A 22,548-nucleotide genomic window follows, 5' to 3' on the forward strand; every position below is an offset into this window, starting at 1 on the left:
GATCATGACCTGAGCTGAAGTCAGACGCTTAACTGATTAAGCAACCCAGGTGCCCCAACTTTATTTTTTTAATGGGCTCTGTGCCCAATGTGGAGCTCAAACTCACAACCCAAAGATTAGGAATCACATGTTCTACTAACTGAGCCAGCCAGGCACCCCCCATCAATAACTTTAGATACAGAGCTAGGAATTACCCCTAAGAAAGAAAGAGATCTATTATTTTCTGAAGACAGCAGCTCAATGGGCCACAGTGACACAAAACATTAGGCACGGTATCATAGGGGTCATTGAAAACAAAACAAAATGTGTTGTCCTATCAATAGACAAATGCACTGTAGACCTCCAGGATAACTTGTGTTCTGAGAGCCAAAGTCCAGGAAGGAATAGTGGAGTCAGATGAAGTCCAAAAGGACTAACAAATTGATGTGTTACCACCGTACAAACAGTGAGATTAATGTCCTTCAATCTGAGAGAGAAATGGCTTCAGAAGAGAAGCAGACATGTTCACCAACTCCTGGGCACTGGTTTTGGCTGCCATTAGGGTCACAGGAACTTTGGTTCATCTAATGTCACTTATTAAATCAACTAAACACAATGGCTAGCAAGCACTGTTAGCATGTGACTATCTGGTCTGGGGCTGGGATTAGCTGCACGCAGTAGAGACACCAAACCATGAACCTCCCAATGCAGGAGCATCTATGGTACACAAGTAGTTTGTGATCCTTAACTGACATTTGAAGAAACTGAAAATTATCTGAGGTGTGCTTGTGATTCCTTCTGTCAGTGTTCAAAGATTAGCAGGAAGGGGCCATTTCATCAGCAAACTAAGACACAAGAAAACAGAAGGGGGTCATTCACAGAAGGACTGAGAAAGTAGAATGAAGGAAACAACAGGCACTTAAAAAGGAAAGCTTATAAATAAATATATCAATGAATAGGGAGTTAGTGTGGTATAGACACTCCGTACATAGTTATTGCGCTAAAGTAAATGATGGTAGGAAGAGCTGTAAGCTACAAATCAGGTGTGGAAAGTACAGTTCTGGCTTTGCTACCAGTCAAAAGAGCTGTAGGACTTCAGAAAAGTCATTTTATCACCCTGGGGCTTAGTTTTCCCATCTATAAATGGAAGCAAGTCCTTAAAATGTGAATATTCTCTGATTTAGTTGGATGCCAAAAGGATCAAAGTTCTTATTTTAAAATGTCACCTGCCATTGAAACCAAGACTGTGCCAACAATCAGGGCTCCTGTGTAATCCAAAGTAACCCAACGAAGATGCTGCAATTTCAGATTCCTTTCACTTTCAGGAGCCAACCACCCACGGGTGTGTAGTCCTTCCTCAAATTATGTGAGGACCCACTTTACCCCAAGGAGGGGCAGTAATGGTGGTCGTATTTTGTGAAAATTTGGCTTCTGTGGAGAAGCAATAGAAAGGAGTCCAAATTTATTGCTCACACAGGCGAGGTGTTCCAATGCGGTTTATTTCACTTGTATTTCAACTATGCGGTTAGCACTTAAGTTTTGCTTTTAGTACGTATTTACATTCATGTGCACTGAGCCTAAGAATAGCATCTTTAAATGAGACTCTCTGCATATTTAGCTAGATATGGGAAGGTTGCACAGAATGCATTTCCTGTTAAATAATTATGACTTTTGACAGTTATTTTTGCTTTTTCTAGTCTCCCTTTCTTCTGTTTGTATTTGCTTAATGCCTTTTTTTCCTTAAAGAAACATAACAGAGGTGACATAAATGCAATAGTTATTCCTGTATTAGAACAGCTTCATATAGTGTAATTAAATAGAGAATGCTCCTGAGTCCCTTCTTTTACAGATATGGACACTGAGGCCCAGTGAGAAGAAGGAACTTGCCCAAGGTTGGAGTGACTCCTAGGTCAGTGCTCTTTCCACCAAGCAGTCTCTCATAGGCACAATTTAAATAAAGCCTCTGGAGCTTAAGAGCAGGAGAATGGAGGGAAGAGTGCTCACACAGGAAGGGCGCCTTCAAATACATGACAAAGGCATTTGAGATTGAAAGCTGTTGAGCAGGACAGAGAGTAGCTACTAGATAAAAATGTACTTAGGACTCAAACCGAAGCTACTGCCTGAACATTCTTCAATGCTCTCAGAAGTAAAACAAGACTGTGTGTGTGTGTGTGTGAGAGGGAGAGAGAGAGAGAGAGAGAGAGAGAGAGAGAGAGAGAGACAGGGAGAGAGAGAGAGAAAGACTGAGTAGTACACTTTCACTGCATTGCTCCTTGTCTGATGCAGAATTGAATGCCGTTACGCATTGCAAACATCCTGTTCTCTTCCCCTAGCTCTTTCCCTTCAGCCAGAATCGCATCTCCCCCTACCTTGCTTCACACCATTAACCTTTCTTACATGATTCTCGTTTCCTTTTGTCTTTCCCCTACCCCCATCCCCAAGGGAGCTCTGATGGGCAAAAAATCAAAATGCTTAACCTAGCAAACTTCCTTCATGGGATGTTTTTATCATCAACAGGTTTATTCCCTACTTTTACTGAATGTGGGAAGGCTTGGTACATAGTAAGCACTGAATAAATATTTGTTGAATGAAGTGTATCTTTTAAGTGTTTCTTAGATGATAGGATTAATAATGCCAGCAATTACATTCAGACACTTATTCAAATAATTGCTGAGTGTTTATTATGTGCCATGCACAGTTCTAGGAGCTGGGTGTACATCAGGGAACAAAATGGGGAAGGTGCTTGCACACACAGAGCTTACATTCCAAAATGTGAATGATGTGGTGGACATTACTCAGGATTTGGGGTCAGAATGCCTGGATTTGGGGATCACGTTCTAGGGCTTCAATGTAACACTGAACAAATCACCTAACCTCTGTACACCTCAATTTATGCACTTATAAAATGAGAATATAAAGATACCTCTATCAGGAGTTCATTGGATTAACTATGATATATATCAGGATTAAATGTAATATTGTATGCACAGTTGGTCTTCAGGCACTTAAGCATGTGTGCAAATGCTGTTTATTTTTCGCATATCTGGTAAAGACAGTTAAGCTAGAAGTCAGTATTAGTATTCACCTGGGCCAAGTCTATTTAGTTCTGAGGGTACATATGTCACCTGAACTGATAAACTGGCACCATTCTTGTCCACACTAATCAATCACCTTGTGAGTTCTATCTCATCATCCTTCAAGAGTGCTTGGTGAAGTTCTTGTCCTCCTCTCACAGGGAGGTGGGCTGGAGTATGAAATAAGGAGGAGATTCCTAATAAACTTGTGGAATGTTGGTGACATTTAGGATTTACTTCCTTTCTTTTTAAGTTTTAAGTACCTTTAGTATTGGCAACCACTTAACTGGATATTGCACTGCTCTTCTGAACTAGGTATGTGCCAGAAAAGCAATTTAAACACATTAGCTCAGATGCAAGAGTGAAACAAGGTCTTTGAACCCCCAAAGGATAAGAGTTATATTTTCAGCATTAATACGTAAGCTAATGTGTGCAACCTGAGAAGTGCAGCCCCCAGGGGTAGACACAGTAAATGAATTATTGGGATAGCATGATTTTTTCCCCTCCTTCTCCCATGGATGAATAGGTAAGTAAAAGAAGCAGATATTTTCATAATGTGCTTTATCAGATTCTAACAAAATGAATTCAAATCCTCTCATACTGCTCCCCCAAGCTTGCCAAAGCTAATGAGGCATAAGATGACATTAATACCACCCCTAATGATGACTGAAATTGCTGTTTTTGGGAGGGAGAAATGATTAGTGACTTGCCTGAGATCATGTCCTTATGTAAAATTCAAGCTAAAACCTGATTTTCCAGATTCTAGTTCATTGGTCTTTGCATTAGCCTTAATGTTCACTTAAACCAACAAGAAAGTAAAACTCACTTTGCTTCATGAAAAAAAATTTTTACTTTATGAAGAAAGGGAGAAGAAACAAGTCTTCCATACAGAAAAATTCCAAATAATTTATGTAGCTACTCTACCCTCAAGGAGAGGGAGCATAACCCCCCACTCTAAGTGTGGGCTTTACCGAGTACTTCCTTCCGAAGAGGGCAGTGTGGAAATGAGGGGAAAAGAGTAATTTTACAGTAGAGAAACCTGACAGACCTGCCTCAGCCAGGTGATGAAGGTCAACATTAACAGTCATAGATCATGTTGTCTGTATGCACCTTGATGTGATGTGATAAAAGAGGCACTAAACTCTGCGATCTTCCTGCCCTAAACCCCACATGCCAGGCCAATCATGAGAAAAACAGACACATTTCAAGAAAGGTTAATCCTACAGGATAGCTGACCAGTACCCCTCAAAACCATCAAGATCACCAAATCAAAGGCAATCTGAGAAACTGTCACAGTCAAGGGGAGCCTAAGGAGCCATGACCACTACCTGTAATGTGCTGTCCTGGATTAAGACCCTAGAACAAAGAAAGGACAGTAGATAAAAACTAAGAATATCTGAATAAAGTATAGCCCTTAGTTTATGGTAATGCTATAAATATTGGTTCTCTAATTCTGACAAATGTACCAGACTGATATAAGATAAGAAAGGAACTTGGGTGTGGGTCATATGAGGACTGTCAGTACTATCTTCTCAATGTTTCTGTAACTGTAAAAAGCCTATTTCTTTAAATCAGCCATAAGTTACAGAATAAATTACATAAGAAATAAAACTTACCAGATGTCACTTTTTCTGCTTCAGTTCTAGGAGTCCACAAAGGCCGTTTCTTTGCTGTCATACAGCTATGTGAAATCAGCTAGGGTTTAGAGCCCTTTTGTGGCCACACTCACAAGCCAAATTCACCCAAGCAGAAGTGAAACTGATTTGCCATTTGAGGGTTATTTATGACAATCTCCTCCTTCAGAAATTGATTCACGCTATTTCCCCCGTTCATTTAAACTTAAAATGTGTGTGACTTGGGGAATCTTATATTCTTCTCTGCCTATTCCTACAAGCAGGCACATATTAGTCATTTTTTTTCTTTACAAAAAATTGCACCATCTACCTTGAAGCATCCTTTATTTGAGGAAGAAACTTACTCTGATTGATCTAACTTACTTGAGCAGTTAGGAAAAATGCCCCAGTCCCAAGAGAGACAATGCACTCATTCCCACATCCCCAAATACAAAGACAACTGGGCAAGATGGATGACATGAGATGGTAAAGATAAACTGATTCTTGATAACAAAGTCTCAAAACTCACCAGAACCCAAACACCGTTAGATTGTTTGATTGTGGAAATGAGTGTCAAATAGTTTTCTTTTAATTTTTTAAATGTTTATTTATTTTTGAGAGAGAGAGAGAGAGAGAGAAACAGAGTGCAACTGGGGGAGGGACAGGAAGAGAGGAAGACACAGAATCCAAAGTAGGTTCTAGACTCTGTGCTCTTAGCACAGAACCCAATTCGGGGCTCAAACTCATGAACCAGGAGATTATGACCTGAGCTAAAGTCAACCGTTCAACCAACTGAGCCACCCAGGCACCCCTGTCATACAGTTTTAAAGAACTCTTTCTGGAACTTAATTTTACTTTCATACTTTTTTAACCAGAAAAAAAAAATGAACATTTTTAAAATGCTGTCCAATGGACAAGAAAGTAGAACCTACTCTGTTGTGTTTGGTAACCCAAACAATCACATCAAGTATAGGAAAAAAGCAATTTTTTTTAACCTTCAGCTTCAGATTGTGTTTGACCTTCAGAGACAGATTCAGTCATTACTAGGATAATTCTCAGTAACTGTAGGTATTTTTTAATTCCAAAGTGGGGATTCAGAAAGCAAAGAGGTCAAAAAGAATTATAAATAAATATTTAGACTATGATCTCAAAAATTGCTTTGAACTTTTAGCAAGATGATACGCCTCATCCATAATAAAACCATAGAAATACCAGCATAAAGTTCAAAGGAAAGAAAATCAACGTGAATATCATCATTAATGTTGGATATTTACTCTTCTTGCTGGGCAAAAATCACACCTTAATCTTCTGTTCATGTCATGTATGCTTAGCTCTCCCCCTACTGGCTGTTTCTTTGCTTCAACACTTAAATGTATTCAAAATCAGAGGTACTACTAAAATACCTAATAACTAAAATTAATTTTGATCATTTTTAAAGATGCTTGGGGTTCTTTATGGTGGTCCTTGATACCTGTATTGGACACCTGAATGCCAGGGCTGTTAAAAGTGTGGGGAAACTGAGGCTGCATTTTCATTGAATTCACTGGAAACACTGAAGCAATTGAAAGAAAACTTCCAACAGAATCTGCACTTAGGTGCTCTGTCTTCCAGCCTATTAAAAGATGAACTAACCCTGCACCCATCAAAAGGGAATTCTTTCTCCTGTGCACCAGATTCCATCCCTTCTTTCCAACTGCAGGACTAGGAAGAATATCTTCCTCCTGTAACTCATTAAGTTTTCACTCTCTGTTGGATTACCATTTGCTCAAAAAATTGGATGTTATTTATTTTAATAAACACCTCCTTTGACACCATTTTCCCATCCAGCTACTACCCCATTTCTCTGTACTTCTTGAGGGCAAAATCTCTCAAGAGTTGTCTAAACCCACTCTTTCAAATTCCTCCCCTCTCAATCTATCATAGACCTACACTCAAGCCTTTGCAACAGTTTCATAAAACTGTCCTTGTCAAAGTCTTCATTCATCTTAGTCAATTTTCGACCCTCATCTGACTTGATCCTTCAGCAGCCTCTGATGCAGTAGATCACTCCCTCCTCAACACACTTTGGCTTGTTTTCCAGGTAACCACAACTCCCCTAGTTTTCTTCTAAACTCCCTGGGGGTACCACCTTAGCTTCCTTTGCTGGTTATTCCTCTTTTCCTCAACCTGCTAGGATTAGAATGTCCCAAAGCTTTGTCTTCAGTCTCCTCTTTCGATTCTACACTCACCTTGTTTCATAGCTTTAAATTTCACCTATACACCTGTATAGGCATTGTACAGCCTCATTTGGCATCATACAGCCTGAACCTTTTTCATGCCTTACTGCTCACTAGGCATCTCGAATACAACATGTCAAAGTTGACTTCCTTACACCCCCCTCAAAACCCCACTCTGCCTACAGGCTTCCCCATTTCAGCTAATCACAACTATACCGTTCCAGTCCCTTGATCCAAAGGCTTGACATAGATGTCTTTATTTCTCTCATATCCCGTATCTGGTGTGTCGGGAAATCTTGTTGAAATGTCCAAAATATTTTGAGAGTTTTAACACTTCTCATGACCTGCACAGCTTACTCCCCCAATTCAAGTTATAATCATTTCTGGCCTCCTTCAGTAGTTCCCGAACTTTGCTGCACGTTGGTGTTGGACCCTATTTCCCAATGCGAATCACTGAGAATGGAATCCACGAACACAAATGAAGTTAGGTATCAGGTGTTTATTTTAGTTCCGCTGGAGTAGGTGTAATTCCTCGGAAGAGCTGGCCCAGGAGCAGTAGCTCAGGGTTTATATAGCATTTGACGGTACCGCCGCGGCAGTGACTAGGTAACTTTCACCTGTTGACTTTGCCTTTTCCAGGTGGGGTTGTTTTAACAGAATCTTATCCAGTTACATTCCTAGGGTTACCAGAATTGAAGTGGGCAAGTGAAAACAATAGTTGGTGATTTAGGGTCTCACAGTTGGAATCACCCAGGGATCTTTAAAGCATGACTGGCTCCCACCCCTTGATATTTTTATTTAATTGGTATGGGATGTGCCTTGGGCCCTGGGATATTTCACTGCTTTCTAGTGAAGTATCTCTATGCCGCCAAGTTTGGGAATCTCCAGTGTAAATATGATAATACCCACCAGGCTCTGAATTTCGTTTACACACTAGCGGGCTCATAATCGCACTATCTCCCCCTGAGGTTCCAGCCCAGCCTCCCTGGAGGAGGTGGACCCTGGGCTCCAATACTCTTGTTTAGAGCCACCCCCATCCACACTCTCATTTTCCTGCCATCTATGCAAAAGACACCAAATGACTGCCAAAAGAGAAGAGAGTAAGGGTAGTCTAGCTTAAAAAGTTTAAGAGATAAAACGTAGCCTCTATACATAAGCCTGGCGTAGCCTCTGTACCTAAGCAGTGTCCGGTCGCAATGCACTCCGCGGCGTTTAGACGACCCCATCCTACAGCCTTTAGATCCCAGGCAGGAACCGCTAGGGCAGCAGATTTTCTCCGCCTCCTGTAGCGGCGCGAGTCGCCGCTGAGGGGCGGAGCGGGACTCTAAGCGCGCCGGCTGCTGGGAACAGCTTTACGATACATTGACCGTCGTTTTACGACAGGCTGGGATGGCTTTGTGGCTGTCAACTTTCCCTGAGGTCGGAGTTGGCAGCCACGGCGTGTGTGGTAGCGGCTACTACGAACGCGGAGAAATGAGGCAGAAGCGAAAAGGTGCGGAAGGGAAGGAGAAGTGGAGGGGGCCCGCGGGGTGGTAGAGAAGGGGCGAACGCCTTGGCGGTCAGGTGCTGAAAGCAGTTTTGTCCCGCGGGAACCCTCTGCCTGAGCCAGTCTCTCTGCCACCTTAGGGTCAGTCTGTGTCGGCTCCAGCCCCCTGTCCTCTCGCTTTACAGGTTGTACATTTAAAGCTAGCCTAGCGTTACTCTCTTCCTTTTTGGCAGTCACTTCCCCAAGTGACTTTTGCATAGATGGCAGGAAAAGCTTTATTCCAAGATATGCCTTACAGGGAGTCAACGTGGTTGGTCGTTTTAACGTGGTGTCGGGTGTCTTAATTTGCTAAGATTTTTAGATACGTTTAACTGGTTTTAAGACCTAAGTTAAGAAAAGAAAAGCTCTGACTCCTTAGTTGTCTTTGGGGCAGTTATACAGTTATTCCCGATTTATATTACCTCCTAAATTGGCATAGACCAATTCCATCTTTCGTTTTCAACAGAGTTAGATTCAAGTATTTTCTCACAAGTTCTAAACGTCTCTGTACACCCATTTGAGAAGTCTAACAATGATTGGTGGTTATCATAGTAAAAGCTATTTATTGAGCCGTTGCGAACAATTCTGAAGTTGGTGTCATTTCCATTTTACAGCTGAAGAAGCTGAGATTCATAGTTCAGTAACTTTCCCAGCCCAAAATTATACATAGGAACTGGAACTGGAACTGATGGTCAGGCTGACTGTGTGCACCCAAAAACCCACAATTTTTTTTTTTAAACCTTCCTTTAATCTCTATGGCTCTGGGCATCAACAGCCATTTCTTGGAAGAGCAGCTCCAAATGTCCAGGTTACCTTCAATTGTTTTTGTGGCATCAAACTACATGTCCCAGATCTTCTCCCTCTGCCTTGCGCCTCTGCCTGTCAGGCCAGACCACTTTACACTCTCCACCTGTTGCTACTTCCTGCCTCGAAATAGTTTATTACTCATCGTTTTGAGCATCCTCCTGACCCACCTTCATCAATAACTAGTTTCTGACTAGTACTTTGGCTATCCTATAATGTTATTTTATCCTATAATGTTATTTTAGTTGATTCTTACAATAGTCTTGTCAAATATGTATGTATTATTCCAATTTTGCAGGCAAGGAAATGGGAGTGCAGAAGCCAGTAGGTGTTGGGAGCTAGGAACAGGAACCTATTGTCCAAGTGTTTTTACTTTAAATTTTTTTAATGCTTTTTATTTATTTTTGAGAGAGAGAGAGGGAGACACAGAATCTGAAGCAGGCTCCAAGCTCTGAACTGTCAGCACAGAGCCCGATGCAGGGCTCGAACCCACAAACGTGTGATCATGACCTGAGCCAAAGCCGGACACTTAGACAACTGAGCCACCCAGGCGCCCCGTGTGTTTTTACTTTAAATCTTGTGGGTTATTCTTTCCTTGTTGCCTTTCACTTAATATGTATCATTTTCACCTTCTGAATCATTTTTGTGTCATATTCTTTGTTTTGTATATTTTTTAAATGGTACTTTAATCTTTTATTCCCAAACTTGAGAATCTATAATTCTCCAGTCCATTTAAATGCCTTGCCTAGTAGTCAGCATACCCTGTACTATGTTTTTTATTGAACCTTGTCAGAAACCCTATATTCTAGTTAGGCAGCACTCCTTCACACAAAGATAGGCAACTCCTATACCTGGCATAGTTCCTTCCAGATTGCCCTCTGTTTTGCTTGTCCACTCCTGCCCTTTCTTCAGAGACCCCCATGCCATTTCCCCCATAAAGCCTTTCCTTACTAGTTTACTCTCTAGTTAATTTTTTTAATACTCAAGAGCTATACAAATGATTTTCAAACTCTTTATCTGTTTTTATCTCTTGAGTCCTCTTTTCCTCTCCAAATAAATTATTACATAGTGTTTCAGTATATTAACCAGGTGATAGCTGAGCTGCTTTGGTTTGATGAAGAAAGACACCCTCCCTTTCCTTCCTCCTCCCCTTCTCCCCTCACCACCATCATCAATCTTACCTCTATTACTGTCCGTGAAGTGCCTTTCTGGAACTCTGGAGCACTGAATTACATGGTTTGGAAAGCATTTATCCTTTGTACGTGGACTTTTTTCTCTCACATTGTGTTAGCTTTGCTTCATTAAATTAGAGGCAGTTTGATACAGTGAAAAAAGTATGGAAGTTGTGGAGAAAACACCTGGATTTGAGTCTTAAATATACTATTTACAATAACATCTTAACTTCTCTTAATTTTTAACATCTGTAAAAGGGGTTAGCGGTATCTGCCTTACAGTGTTGTGTGGTTTCAAATGAGATAAAGTAAATGAAAGGGCTCCAAAATGCCGGGGCTTTCTCAGCTATACTTTTTTCTGATGACTCCACCATCTTTGCACCCGAGCTTTCTCTACAGGCTGGTATGCCTGCCGGCAGTTCCCTGCAGTCTCACAGCTTTTATCACTGGAGAGAGACTGGCATTTTTTGCCTAGAGGAAAGAGGTCAGATTTGCCTGACTTGGATAGGTGCCCATCCTTGCACCAATCAACTGTAATTGGGATGGGGTCAAGTAAGAACATGTCAGCTTCTGCCATTGCCTTTAAATGAGAACAGAAGCCTCAGTTGCCAGGAGGTCATGATGGTGAACAGACTGTATCTTAGAGATGCGTAAGATCCCTGTACAGGGGCGCCTGGGTGCCTCAGTCAGTTAAGCCTCCAACTTTGGCTCAGGTCATTATCTCATGGTTTGAGTTCGAGCCCCCACATCGGGCTCTGTGCTGACAGCTCAAGGGCCTGGAGCCTTCTTCAAATTCCTTGTCTCCCTCTCTCTCTGTTCCTTCCCTGCTCATACTGTCTCTGTCTCTCTCAAAAATAAACATTAAAAAAAAAAGATCCCTGAACAAATATTGAACCAACATCCTTTGTATTTTTACAAGTAGTATTGCATTGCTTTGTAATATTACTGTTGTGGATATGTAGATTTGAGTTTCACTGTTACCCCTTGGTAGCATTTTCACAAAACAAGCAAATATTCTTGTTCTATCTACTGCATTCTATTCTGAGAGTAAGATGAAATAATGTATCCAACGGTAATTATAATTCTGAAGATAAAGGGGAGCTATTTTGACCTCTTTGGTGCTTTCTTGTGCAGTTAGGTTCTGTTATTTTTATAGAATATGTGCTTTTAGAGTAAGTTCTTCCCATATATAGGTGAAACCATGTTTGTTTTAATTAAAGATACAAAAGATACGATCAAACTTTAAACAATAGAGGTTGACATCTTATAAACTTGACCTATTCATCTGGAATGGTTGGGAAATTTTTGGAAGGAAAAAATAAATACGAAAATCTTTACTGAAAGTATGATTTTTAACACTGTGAAATATCTTTCCAGGAGATCTCAGCCCTGCTGAGCTAATGATGCTGACCATAGGAGACGTTATTAAACAACTAATTGAAGCCCATGAACAGGGGAAAGACATCGATCTAAATAAGTAAGTAAATTTATTTAAAAAATTTTTTTTAGTTTTAATGAAATTTTCAAGTATTCGTGTTTTCTGTCTCATGTTCTAGTTGTTAGTTGAGAATTTAGCTTTCTGTCCTGCCCTGCCACTCATTTTTTGCAAAATTATCTCATAGCCTAATAATAATACTAATAGCTTCTAATATTTATTGGGTGCTTACTGTGTTCCAATCACTGTTAGTGGTTTATTGTATTAATTTAGTCTTCTCAAAAACTGTGTGAGGTAGGTACTTCTATCACCCCCTTTTGACAGATGTGTAATCTGAGACAGAGAAAGGTAAAATAATTTGTCCAAGAGGAGAGAACTAGTAATGGGCAGAGCCGGGATTTGGAGTCCAGTCATCTATCTCCAGAGCCCATGCTGTCTCCTGTGCTACATTACTTCACATCCTTATTCCCTTCCTACTGTCTCGGAAGCAGCAGCGCCCTCTCTCAGGAAAACACTCCCTTTGAGGTCCAGGATCTTTTCCTACTTTACAGCCTCTTCGACATGTTCATCTATTTCCTTTCCACAGTCACATTCAGTGGTGACTTGGCTCCATCCTCAAATAAGAGACGACTTTCATCTCTGCATCTTTTTTTTTCATTCACTATTCACTATATAGATCTGCTCTAATGAAAGAGTTTTCTCCCCACTCTCTGGTGGCTCATCAGTGATCTAATCACCACACACATGGCCTTTTTTAAAAGACTATTTTCTGTTACTTGAGACACTTAGGTGTCTTTTCACTTCTTTGGAATATTGCACTTAATAAACTTTTGCTAAAGGAGTGAATAAGTAACTATCCTTTCTTTGTTTAGAAGTTTCTTTTCTCTGTTTCTTTTCTCCCTAATTATACAAGTCTTCTTTCTAGTGAACATTTCTACTTTTTGTATATTTTTGTCAGTTTCTTTAATTTAGCACATCTAAAGTTAATGCTAACATCATCCTTAAAACGAGCCCCCACTCAGATGTCCTCTTTGCTTAATTGTGTTAGTTAACCTTCACCCAGGCTTGAAACTCTGATGTCCTTTTCAAATATTTTTTGTTTGTCCTCTTCAATTTTTTGTTAGGTCCAATTAGGATTTAATTCTGCCGACTCTCTCTTCATCATGACTCTCCCTTTCATTTCTACTACTGACTTCCTGATCATCCCTTTTTAAACGTAATTCTAAATGACTGCAGCAGCTAATACTTTCAGCCTCCTTTTACCCCTTACTGGGTTAATTGTTCCTTGTTTCATCTTTTAACATGTCATTTCCCTGTACGGAAACTTTCAGCAGGTCTCCAGTGTTTATGGAATTAAATGCAAATTCCTCAGCCCATTATGTAAGCCATCTGCCTTCAGCTATCCCAGATCTGTCAGATCTACCTGGATATCTTAAAATATGTACATTCCTGCTTCACATAGGCCCACCTATTTGCTCTCAGTAGCATCTCCATGTCTTCACTGCCAACTCTTTTCTGTGCCTGTTTTTCATGACTGTCTTCCCAGCTTTGGACAATTTCATGACTGTCTCTTGAGCTTTGGACAGTTTCGTTATTGTATGTGTGTTGTATCACATAGGTTTTAATCACTTACCCATTTATTTTTGTGCATGCCTGTCTGCAAACATGCAAACACGGGGCATGAAACAACTATGCCTTATACTTCCTGGCACACCAAGTACTTAGGTTCTTTCTACAAATCAGATACTAGGTTAACATTTCTTGAAAATGATGCAAACACCTCACAATAGTTTTAGATGGACTAAAATGAGAAATTAAGGTGACTGTTAGGGTTTGCTAGCAGACAAAGAAATAAGAAACCAATACAACTGTAGGAAAAAAGCAAGAAATTATTAGTTGTACTAAAGTTTATTTTTAGGGATTAGGGATAGAGTTACAATCAGGAAGGGATAAATGGGTTCTCTGAAGTCCTGATCATCTTCTGTTTCTTGAAGTGTAGTAACACAAGTGTTTGCTTCATAAGTGTTAAAGTATATTTATATGTCTTATGTTCTGCTGTTTATATAATGTTGTAGAATATGCTTTAAAACACTTTTAAAAGTATATGCTTTATTTTGTGTTTGGTTCTGCATACCTTTCCTTTAAATTGTTTTTTGATTGTTTTTATTTTTGGTCTAAGACCGTGGCTTACAACCAGGCATCCCTTCCCTCCTTCACCCCAGGAGACATTTCTCAATGTCAGAAGACAGTTTTAGTTGTTATAATGGGAAGTGGGGTGCTGGTGGGTAGAGGCCAGTGATGCTGCTAAACATCCAACAATGTAGTGAATAGTCCCTCACAACAGAATTAATCTGATCCCAGATGCTGTAGTGGTAAGGTTGAGAAAAGGGTAGAATCCTATGAAGCTGGAGCACTAACTTGAATGAGACCTGCCTTGTGTCACTATCCTGGGACCCTTCCTGTATTCATCTTATTTTCTTTCTGGTACTCCAGGGTAAGAAGAAGTCACTGATGCATTTTCCTGATTTTCTTCTATTTTCCTGTTATTCAACAGATGTTCAAAGCCAATGTGAAAGAATAGGGGAGTGACAGGAGTTGATGGTGAATAGGTTATAGGTCACTCTCTTGTTAGCTTGTCTTGAGATAGTATGATCTTGGTAACGCTGGCTGCTTTACTTTCAGGGTGAAAACCAGGACAGCTGCCAAATACGGCCTTTCAGCACAGCCCCGTCTGGTGGATATCATCGCCGCAGTCCCACCTCAGTACCGCAAGGTTTTGGTCCCCAAGTTAAAGGCAAAGCCCATCAGAACTGCCAGTGGGGTGAGTGACGGGGTTCATGAAACTCTGGCTGTGTATCTGCTCTGCCGGGAATCCTTCCCTCTGTGTAGCACCCAGCTAGTGAGGTGGAAATGAGGGATTTGGTTTAAAAAATGTGTATATTATAATATGTACGGCAGTGGAGACCTGTGCAGAGTGTTATGAGAGCATAGTGAGGAAAAACATTGATTGTGCTTAAAGGAGATGATGTTTTGATGCCCTTCAAAGTAGAAATTGAGTCTTGGTGACTGTCACAATATGATCAATATTATTGGCCATTTTAAGCTCATGGCTTTCAGTACAATAGATACTTGTAAAAGTTACTATTAGAAGGTAGTTAATGAAGGCACCCATGTTGGGTTCCATACTGGCAGCGTGGACTGTGCTTGGAATTCTCTCTCTTCCTCTCTATTTGCCCCTTTCCTGCTCATGCTCGCTCGCTCGCTCTCTCTCTCTCTCTCTCTCAAAATAAATAAACTTAAATAAATATGGAAGGTAGTTAATGGGGCAAAGTCATTCTGCATATGGTATTTGTGAAGCAACTGACGTAATCTGGAGCTCTGTGGAAGTCCAGGGGAAAGGTGGCCCTGCAGTGAAAGAGACTAGGGAAAGCCCAATGGAAAGCATGGCATTTGCTTGACATATAAATGGTGCTCCTATAAACAGAGAAGAGCAGGCTTGAGTGATGGGAGCAAGGGCAGAGGGTAGAGATGTCCTAAGAGGTACAGTATGTGCAGGGAACAGTGAGTGCTTCAGACTGACTGGAGTTGATAATTCATTTGAGAAAGCAGCAGGACATTAGGTTGAAGAGTTAGTTTTGGATCAACTCATAAAGTGTCCTAAATGTCCTGCAAAGAAGCTGCATAATAAACTATGAAGGACATTTGAGAAGGAGAGTGATATATGAACAAAACAGATCTCCAGAAAATTAATTTGTATATAATATGTAGAGTAGCTTGGAGCTAAACAGACCAGTTAAGATACTCTTGGTTTAATCTAGGTGTGAAATGTGTTAAGAGCTGGAATTAGAATAGGGGGTCTAGGATAAAAGGAATGAGTGTGAAAGATAGGATTTGGACCCTCTTAAAACATGGTACTCAATTGATTTGTGGGTTCCTGCTATGATCATAGAACTTCAGTCTGTTATTTGGATGGGAGGTTTATACTTGTAGTAATTATAGCTCATGTTGACTTATTTGGTGGCCATATCTCCTGGATTGTAATATGTTTGTGGCTAATTAAACCCTAAAACTGTATACACAGTGTATCACCAATCCTAGTCTCTTCTTCTTTGTACTTAAGTGTTTTTGTTCTATTTATTTGTACCTAGTGTAAAAGGTTCTTTAAGAGAAATTAATATAGTTGGCACCATGGGTTTGAACTGAATGGGTCCACTTATGGGCAGATTTTTTTTCCAATGTATACAGTACTGTAGGTGTATTTTCTTTATGGTTCTCTTGATATTTTCTTTTTTTTAGCTTTATTATAAGAATATAGTATATAATACCTATAATATGCAAAATATGTATTAATCGGTAGTTTCTTTTAACAGTAAGGCTTTAATCAACAGTAGGGTATTCAAGTAGTTAAGTAAAAGGCAACCTCCTGAATGGGGAGAAGATATTTGCAATCCATTAAAAATTGATTAAAGACCTAAATATGAGACCTGAAACCATAAAAATCCTGGCAGCAACTTCTTTGACATTGCCCATGACAACTTTTTTCTAGTCTTCTGAGGCAAGGAAAACAAAAGCAAAAATAGACTATCGTGGCTACATTAAAATTAAAGGCTTCTGCACATGAGAGGAAACAGTCAACAAAACTAAAAGGCAACCTGCTGAATGGGAGATTTTTGCAAATGACATATCTGATAAAGGGTTAGTATCCAAAATATATATAGAACTGATACAATTCAACATCCAAAAAATGAATAATCCAATTAAAAATGGGCAGAAGACATGAACAGGTATTTCTCTAAAGACATCCAGATGGGCAACAGACACATGAAAGCATGCTCATCATCACGTATTAGGGAGATGCAAATCAAAACCACAATGAGTTATCTCCTCACACCAGTTAGAATGGCTAAAATCATCAGCACAAGAAGCAGCAGGTATTGGCAAGGATGTGGAGAAAAACAAACCCTCTTGTACTGCTAGTGGAAGTACAAACTGGCGCAGTCACTGTAGGAAATTGTATGGAGGTTCCTCAAAAATTTAAAAATAGAACTACCCTGGGATCCAGAAATCCCACTACTGGGTATTTACCCAAAGGATACAAAAATACTAACTCAGAGGGGTACATACACCCCTGTGTTTATTGCAGCATTATTTACAATAGCCAAATCATGAAAGCAGCCCAAGTGTCTATCAATTAATGAATGGATAGAGACACGGTGTATATATATACACACACACACACACACGAATATTATTCAGCCATAAAAAATGAAAAATCTTGCCATTTGCAACAACACGGATGGAGCTAGAGAGTATAACACTAAGTGAAATAAGACAGAGAAAGACAAGTACCATATGATTTCATATGTGGAATTTAAGAAACAAATGAGCAAAGGGAAAAGGAGCTGCAAATGACGAAACTGACTTAAAGTATGCAGAACAAACTGATGGTTACTGGAGGCGAGGGCTTTGGGGGATGGGTTAAATAGGTGATGAGGATGGAGGAGTGCATTGTGATGAGCGCCAGATGGCGTGTAGAAGTGTTGAACCTCTCTATCGTACACCTGACACTAACACAGCACTGGATGTTAACTAACTGGAATTAAAATAAAAACGTTTAAAAAATTAAAAATATCAGAAGTATACACACAGCTGATTATCATTCCCTGTGTGCTATGAATCCTATCCTTTATGTTTTTTATTCCTGCTGTTACTCTGGCAGTGCTTTGTTTGTACTTTTTTTAACAGCAGTTTTAGGCTTACCTAAAAATTGAGCAGAAGGTACACAGAGTTCCTATGTACTCTTTCCTCCCTCCCCAGGTTCCCCTTTCACTGGTTTGGTACATATGTTATAATTGATAAACCAGTATTGCTACCTTATGAAGTGAAGCCTATAGTTTATATTAGGATCACTTACAGTGGTGTGTGTTCTTTGGGTTTTAGAAAATGCATGATGTCATGTCTCCGCCATTACCAGATCATGTGGAATATTTCCCCTGCCCTAAAACTCCCCTACTCATCCTTTCCTTCGTTCCAGACCTCTGCCAAGCACTGATCTGTTTACTGTCTCTATAGTTTTACCTTTTCCACAAAGTCCTGTGGTTGGAATTAAACAGTATGCAAAGCCTTTTCAGATTGGCTTCATTCACTTAGCAATATGCATTTAAGTGTATGCCATGTTTTCTTAGTGGTTGATACAGCTCATTTCCTTTTAGAACTAGACAATATTCCACTGTCTGAATGTATGACAGTTTATCCATTCACCTATTGAAGGACATCTGGGTTACTTCTAAATTTTGGCAGTTCAGAACAAAGCTGCTGTAAACATTGTGTGAAGGGTTTTGTGTACACATAAGTTTGCAACTCATTTGGGTAAATACCTAGAAGCATGGCTGCTGGATCATGCAGTAAGACTAGGTTTAGCTTTGTGAAATGGCCAGACTGTCTTCCAAAGTGACTATACCGTTTTAGCATTCCCGTCAACAATGAGAATTCCTGTTTCCCCACATGCTTGCCAGCATTTGGTATTGTCAGTGTTCTGGATTTTGGCCATTCTGATAGGGGTCTAGCAGTATTTTGTTTTAGTTTGCAGTCCCCAAATGACATATATTGAATATCTTTCATATTCTCATTTGTCATTAGTGTGTCTAATTTGATGAGGTGTCTGTCTGGGTCTTTTGCCCTATTCCTATTGGGTTATTTGTTTTTCTTATTCTAAAATTGTAAGGGTTCTTTGTATATTCATGATACATATCTTTTATCAGACATATGTTTTGCAAATGTTTTCTCCAAGTCTGTGTCTTTTCATTCTCTCAGAATAGAATTTTCAAATTTTAATGCAGTCCAACTTACTAGTTTTTTCTTTCATGGATCTTTCTTTTGGTATTGATCTAAAAATTCATTGCAAAACCCAAAGTGACCTAGATTTTCTCCTATATTACCTTCTTGAAGTTTTATAGTTTTGACTTTACATGTAGGTCTATCATCCATTTTGAGTTTGTATTTGAGTTTTTGTTTTGCTTAGAATGCCGTGATTCTTCTTAGTTGTATCACTATTAAATATGATAGCTACCATACATTGCCCGCCTCTTACATACTGACCACTATGTTTCTAATTTAATCCTCAAAACAGTTTTGAGAGGTCACTGGTATTGTCTACATGATACCAAATAGGAAAATACATGGTAACGGGCAGAGAAAAGATTCAAACCTACATCTCCTTGACTGAATCCAAAGTCATTACTTTTTCTACTTCACCAGTAATTTTTAAAGCGTACTCTACATAACTAGAATTCTTTAGAAGTTGTGAAGCTCATAGGAGCAGGTACATCTGTGTTTCACCCAGGGCTGTAGCTTTTATTTCGTTTATAAATTGAGGTTTGAAGTAAAACCTTACTTGAAAGGAGAGTTCTCATGCTTAAAAACTTTGAAAACTGTTGCACTTTGCTTCCCTGGCCCCACCTTACCCTTTCTTCTTGGCTTAATTAACCATTAATCAGCATTTAGGAAGGCTTCCCTGTCCCCCCTGGTCAGGACTAATTGCCTTCTTAGGCATTCCTGGTATTTTTTACTGCTTCTTTCTAGGTGGTTTTGAAATGGCCTTTTTCTATATATGTCTTCCTCACCTAGGTTGGTATCATTTCAGAGGACAGAAACAATACATTAATATTTTTGTAGTCTGAGGCCCATTTGCTCTGTGTAGCACAGAACCTGGCCTGTATACTGGGCCCTCAATGGTTGAATTAGTCTGATCTCACCAGTAGCTCGTATTAAATAAAAACATTTGTTTGAAAACCTAAGGTTTTCATTCAGAATTGCAAAAATTTTTTTTTGAAATTTTGGTCTTTCTCTAGGTCACTGTTTAATGATTTAAATTTTAATACTGTTATTTTGAAGAATAATCAAACTTACAGAAAAGTTGAAAGTTTTCCCCCTGAACCACTTGAAGAAAGTTGCAAAGTAAAGTTGCCTTTGAATACTTTAGTGTGCATTTCCTACAAGCAAGGACATTTTCTTACATCACCACAATACACCTCAAAATCAGGAACCTAGCACTGATAAGTACTGTCGTCTAATCCTCAGATCTCAATCAAATTTCACCCATTGTTTCAACAGAACCTGGTTTAGAATCACAGGCATGGCACTTCCTGTCTTTCCTTGCCCTCATTACCTTAACACTTTTGAAGATTTCAGGCTGGTTATTTTGTAGCATGTTCCTCAATTTGGCTTAATCAGATGCTTCCTCATAATTAGATTCAGGTTATACAGGAACATCACAGAAGTGATCATGTATTGTATCCTATCAGGTGGTATATATATAATTTCAGGTTGTTCTGTTTTGTCATTGATAATGTTCCTTCTTTTCATTGAGGTAAAATTGCTCTATAACATTATATTAGCTTCAGGTGTATAAGATAATTTGATATTTGTATACACTACAAAGTAATCACCACAATAAGTTTAGTTACATCCATCACCATACAATTGACCCCTTCGCCTGTTTTGTCCCTCTCCCAGTCCCCTTTCTGCTTGATAACTGCCAGTCTGTTCTCTGTATATATGAGTTTTGTTTACTTTTTTATATTCCACATATAAGTGAAGTCATATGGTACTTGTATTTCTCTGACTTATTTCATTTGCCATTTAATACCCTCAGGGTCCATCCACGTTGTCAGAAATGGCAAGATTTCATTTTTTTATGACTACACAGTATTGCACTATATATGTATATAGATATATATAAAACACACCTTCTTTATCCATTCATCCACTGATGGATACCTAGATTATTTCCGTATCTTGGCTATTGTAGACAATGTTGCAGTAAACTTAGAGGTGCATGTATCTTTTAATATTAGTATTTTCACTTTCTTAGGATAATACTCAGAAGTGGAATAGCCTTACGGTAGACCTGTTTTTAATTTTAACCTCCACAGGGTGGCTGCACCAGTGTCTCTTCCCACCAGCAGTGTGTGAAGGTTCCCTTTTGTCCACATCATCAACACTTGTTATTTCTTATTTTTCTTTTCATAATAAGTCTTCTAACAATAATATCTCATGGTCTTGATGTGTATTTCCCTGATAATTAGTGATGTTGAAAATCTTGTCATGTACCCATTGTCCATTTGTATGTCTGTGGTAAAATGTCTGTTTAATTCCTCTGCTCATTATTTAATCAGATTGGTTTTTGTATTGAGTTTTTTAATGTATTTTGGATATTAACCCTATATATAATCTATGATTTCCAAATATCTTCCCCCCTTCAGTAGGTTGTCTTTTCCTTTTGTTGATAGTTTCCTTTTATTGATGGTTTCCTTTGGTGGTGCAGAAGCTTTTTAGTTTGGTATAGTCCCACTTATCAGATTCAATACCCAGACCAATGTCAGGGAGCTTCTCTCTGCTTTTTTTCCCTAGGAATTTTATGGTTTCAGGTCTTACATGCAAGTCTTTAATCCATTTTGAGCTAATTTTTGTGTATCATGTAAGATAGTGATCCAGTTTCATTCTTTTGCATGTGGATGTCCAGTTTTCCCAGCACCATTTATTGAAAAGATTATCCTTTCCCCATTGCATATTCTTAGCTCCTTTGTTGTAAATTAATTGACCAGACATGTGCATGTGTTTATTTCTAGGCTCCCTCTTCTTTTGTATTTATTGAAAACTATGAGTACACTGCAATACATTCCATTCCATCCAAGTTCTCTCCCTTTCCATATTTATTATAACTTCCTTCTCTGCTAGTCAGAAACCCAGCTTGCATTCACCTTAGTCTGTAGCCTTTTTGGCCAATTCCCCCCATATGTAGCCATACTTCTATCTCAGTCACCACCCCCTTTTTCAAGCACCTACTGTCCTCACCCCAGGAGGGCTCTGACTGACCCCTCTGAGAATATTTTGTACACACTCTGTGAAGTATAACTCCTAGTTTAATAGTGTCTGCTCTGAATATTGAGATTAGTATATCCATGAGGAGATTGAGTTACAGTTTTATATATATTCAATTAATAGGTTTAGGTACAATTTATAGACTTGCATAATTTTTTCTTGTAGGCTATTTTAGTAAACTACATCAGAGAGAGAGAATCACTGTGACTTTGAAAATTATTAAATCCTTATTTTGTACTTCATTTATTGTAAAATATTACTATTAGCTAGTATATAAATACATATGTGTATTTTAGAGATTAAAAACATCAAAAAGATCACCCTCATACCCACTGCTCAATGTAAGAAATACAGTATTACCAGTACTTTGAAGCCACTTGTATGTCATTGTCTGTATTCCTCTTGCTCCTGAGCCATCTCCGGCATTGCGGATTCATTATTCCGTAATAGCTCGCTTATTAATCTTTTGTAGATTGCTGTTGTGGCTGTGATGTGCAAACCCCACAGATGCCCACACATCAGTTTTACAGGAAACATATGTGTGTAAGTATGATTATTTTCTTAAAGGGTGTGTGTGTGTGTACTTTAATTGAATTAGCTAATTCCCTAGAGCCTTAATCAGTGCATTAAGTGCATTAAAACTTTGATTCAGTAGATGCATAAGTTCTTTGAAACAAGCAACCATTGATAGGATGTTTCAGTGCTTTAAAACTGATACATAAAAAGATTTTAGTATTTTAGTAAACAATAAAAAATACATTGTTATAGAAAGTAAAAGTTTATAAACTTGATAAACAAAATAAGGAAATGTGAGCTGCCTAAATTCTAAATGTCAGAAATTCAAAATG

General features: G+C 39.0%; 2 protein-coding genes across 5 annotated transcripts in view; one reads left to right on the forward strand and one right to left on the reverse strand.

Annotated features, from left to right (window-relative positions):
• Positions 1 to 4,745, reverse strand: part of NUGGC (nuclear GTPase, germinal center associated) — a 53,298-nt gene extending 48,553 nt beyond the window's left edge. For all 4 annotated transcript variants that reach the window (XR_003911315.1, XM_029945644.1, XM_029945527.1 and 1 more), the window contains exon 1: positions 4,670 to 4,745. The gene's annotated coding sequence lies outside the window, so the exon portion shown is untranslated. The remainder of the gene's footprint in view (positions 1 to 4,669) is intronic.
• A 3,539-nt stretch (positions 4,746 to 8,284) lies between these two features.
• ELP3 (elongator acetyltransferase complex subunit 3) overlaps positions 8,285 to 22,548 on the forward strand; it is an 83,694-nt gene continuing 69,430 nt past the window's right edge. The window contains exons 1-4 of the mRNA XM_029938409.1: positions 8,285 to 8,374; positions 11,761 to 11,860; positions 14,501 to 14,639; positions 22,173 to 22,243. Coding sequence (XP_029794269.1) covers positions 8,356 to 8,374; positions 11,761 to 11,860; positions 14,501 to 14,639; positions 22,173 to 22,243 — 329 coding nt within the window. The 5' untranslated portion in view covers positions 8,285 to 8,355. The remainder of the gene's footprint in view (positions 8,375 to 11,760; positions 11,861 to 14,500; positions 14,640 to 22,172; positions 22,244 to 22,548) is intronic.

Source organism: Suricata suricatta, chromosome 1 (genome assembly GCF_006229205.1).
Source record: "Suricata suricatta isolate VVHF042 chromosome 1, meerkat_22Aug2017_6uvM2_HiC, whole genome shotgun sequence".
Taxonomy (NCBI): domain Eukaryota; kingdom Metazoa; phylum Chordata; class Mammalia; order Carnivora; family Herpestidae; genus Suricata; species Suricata suricatta.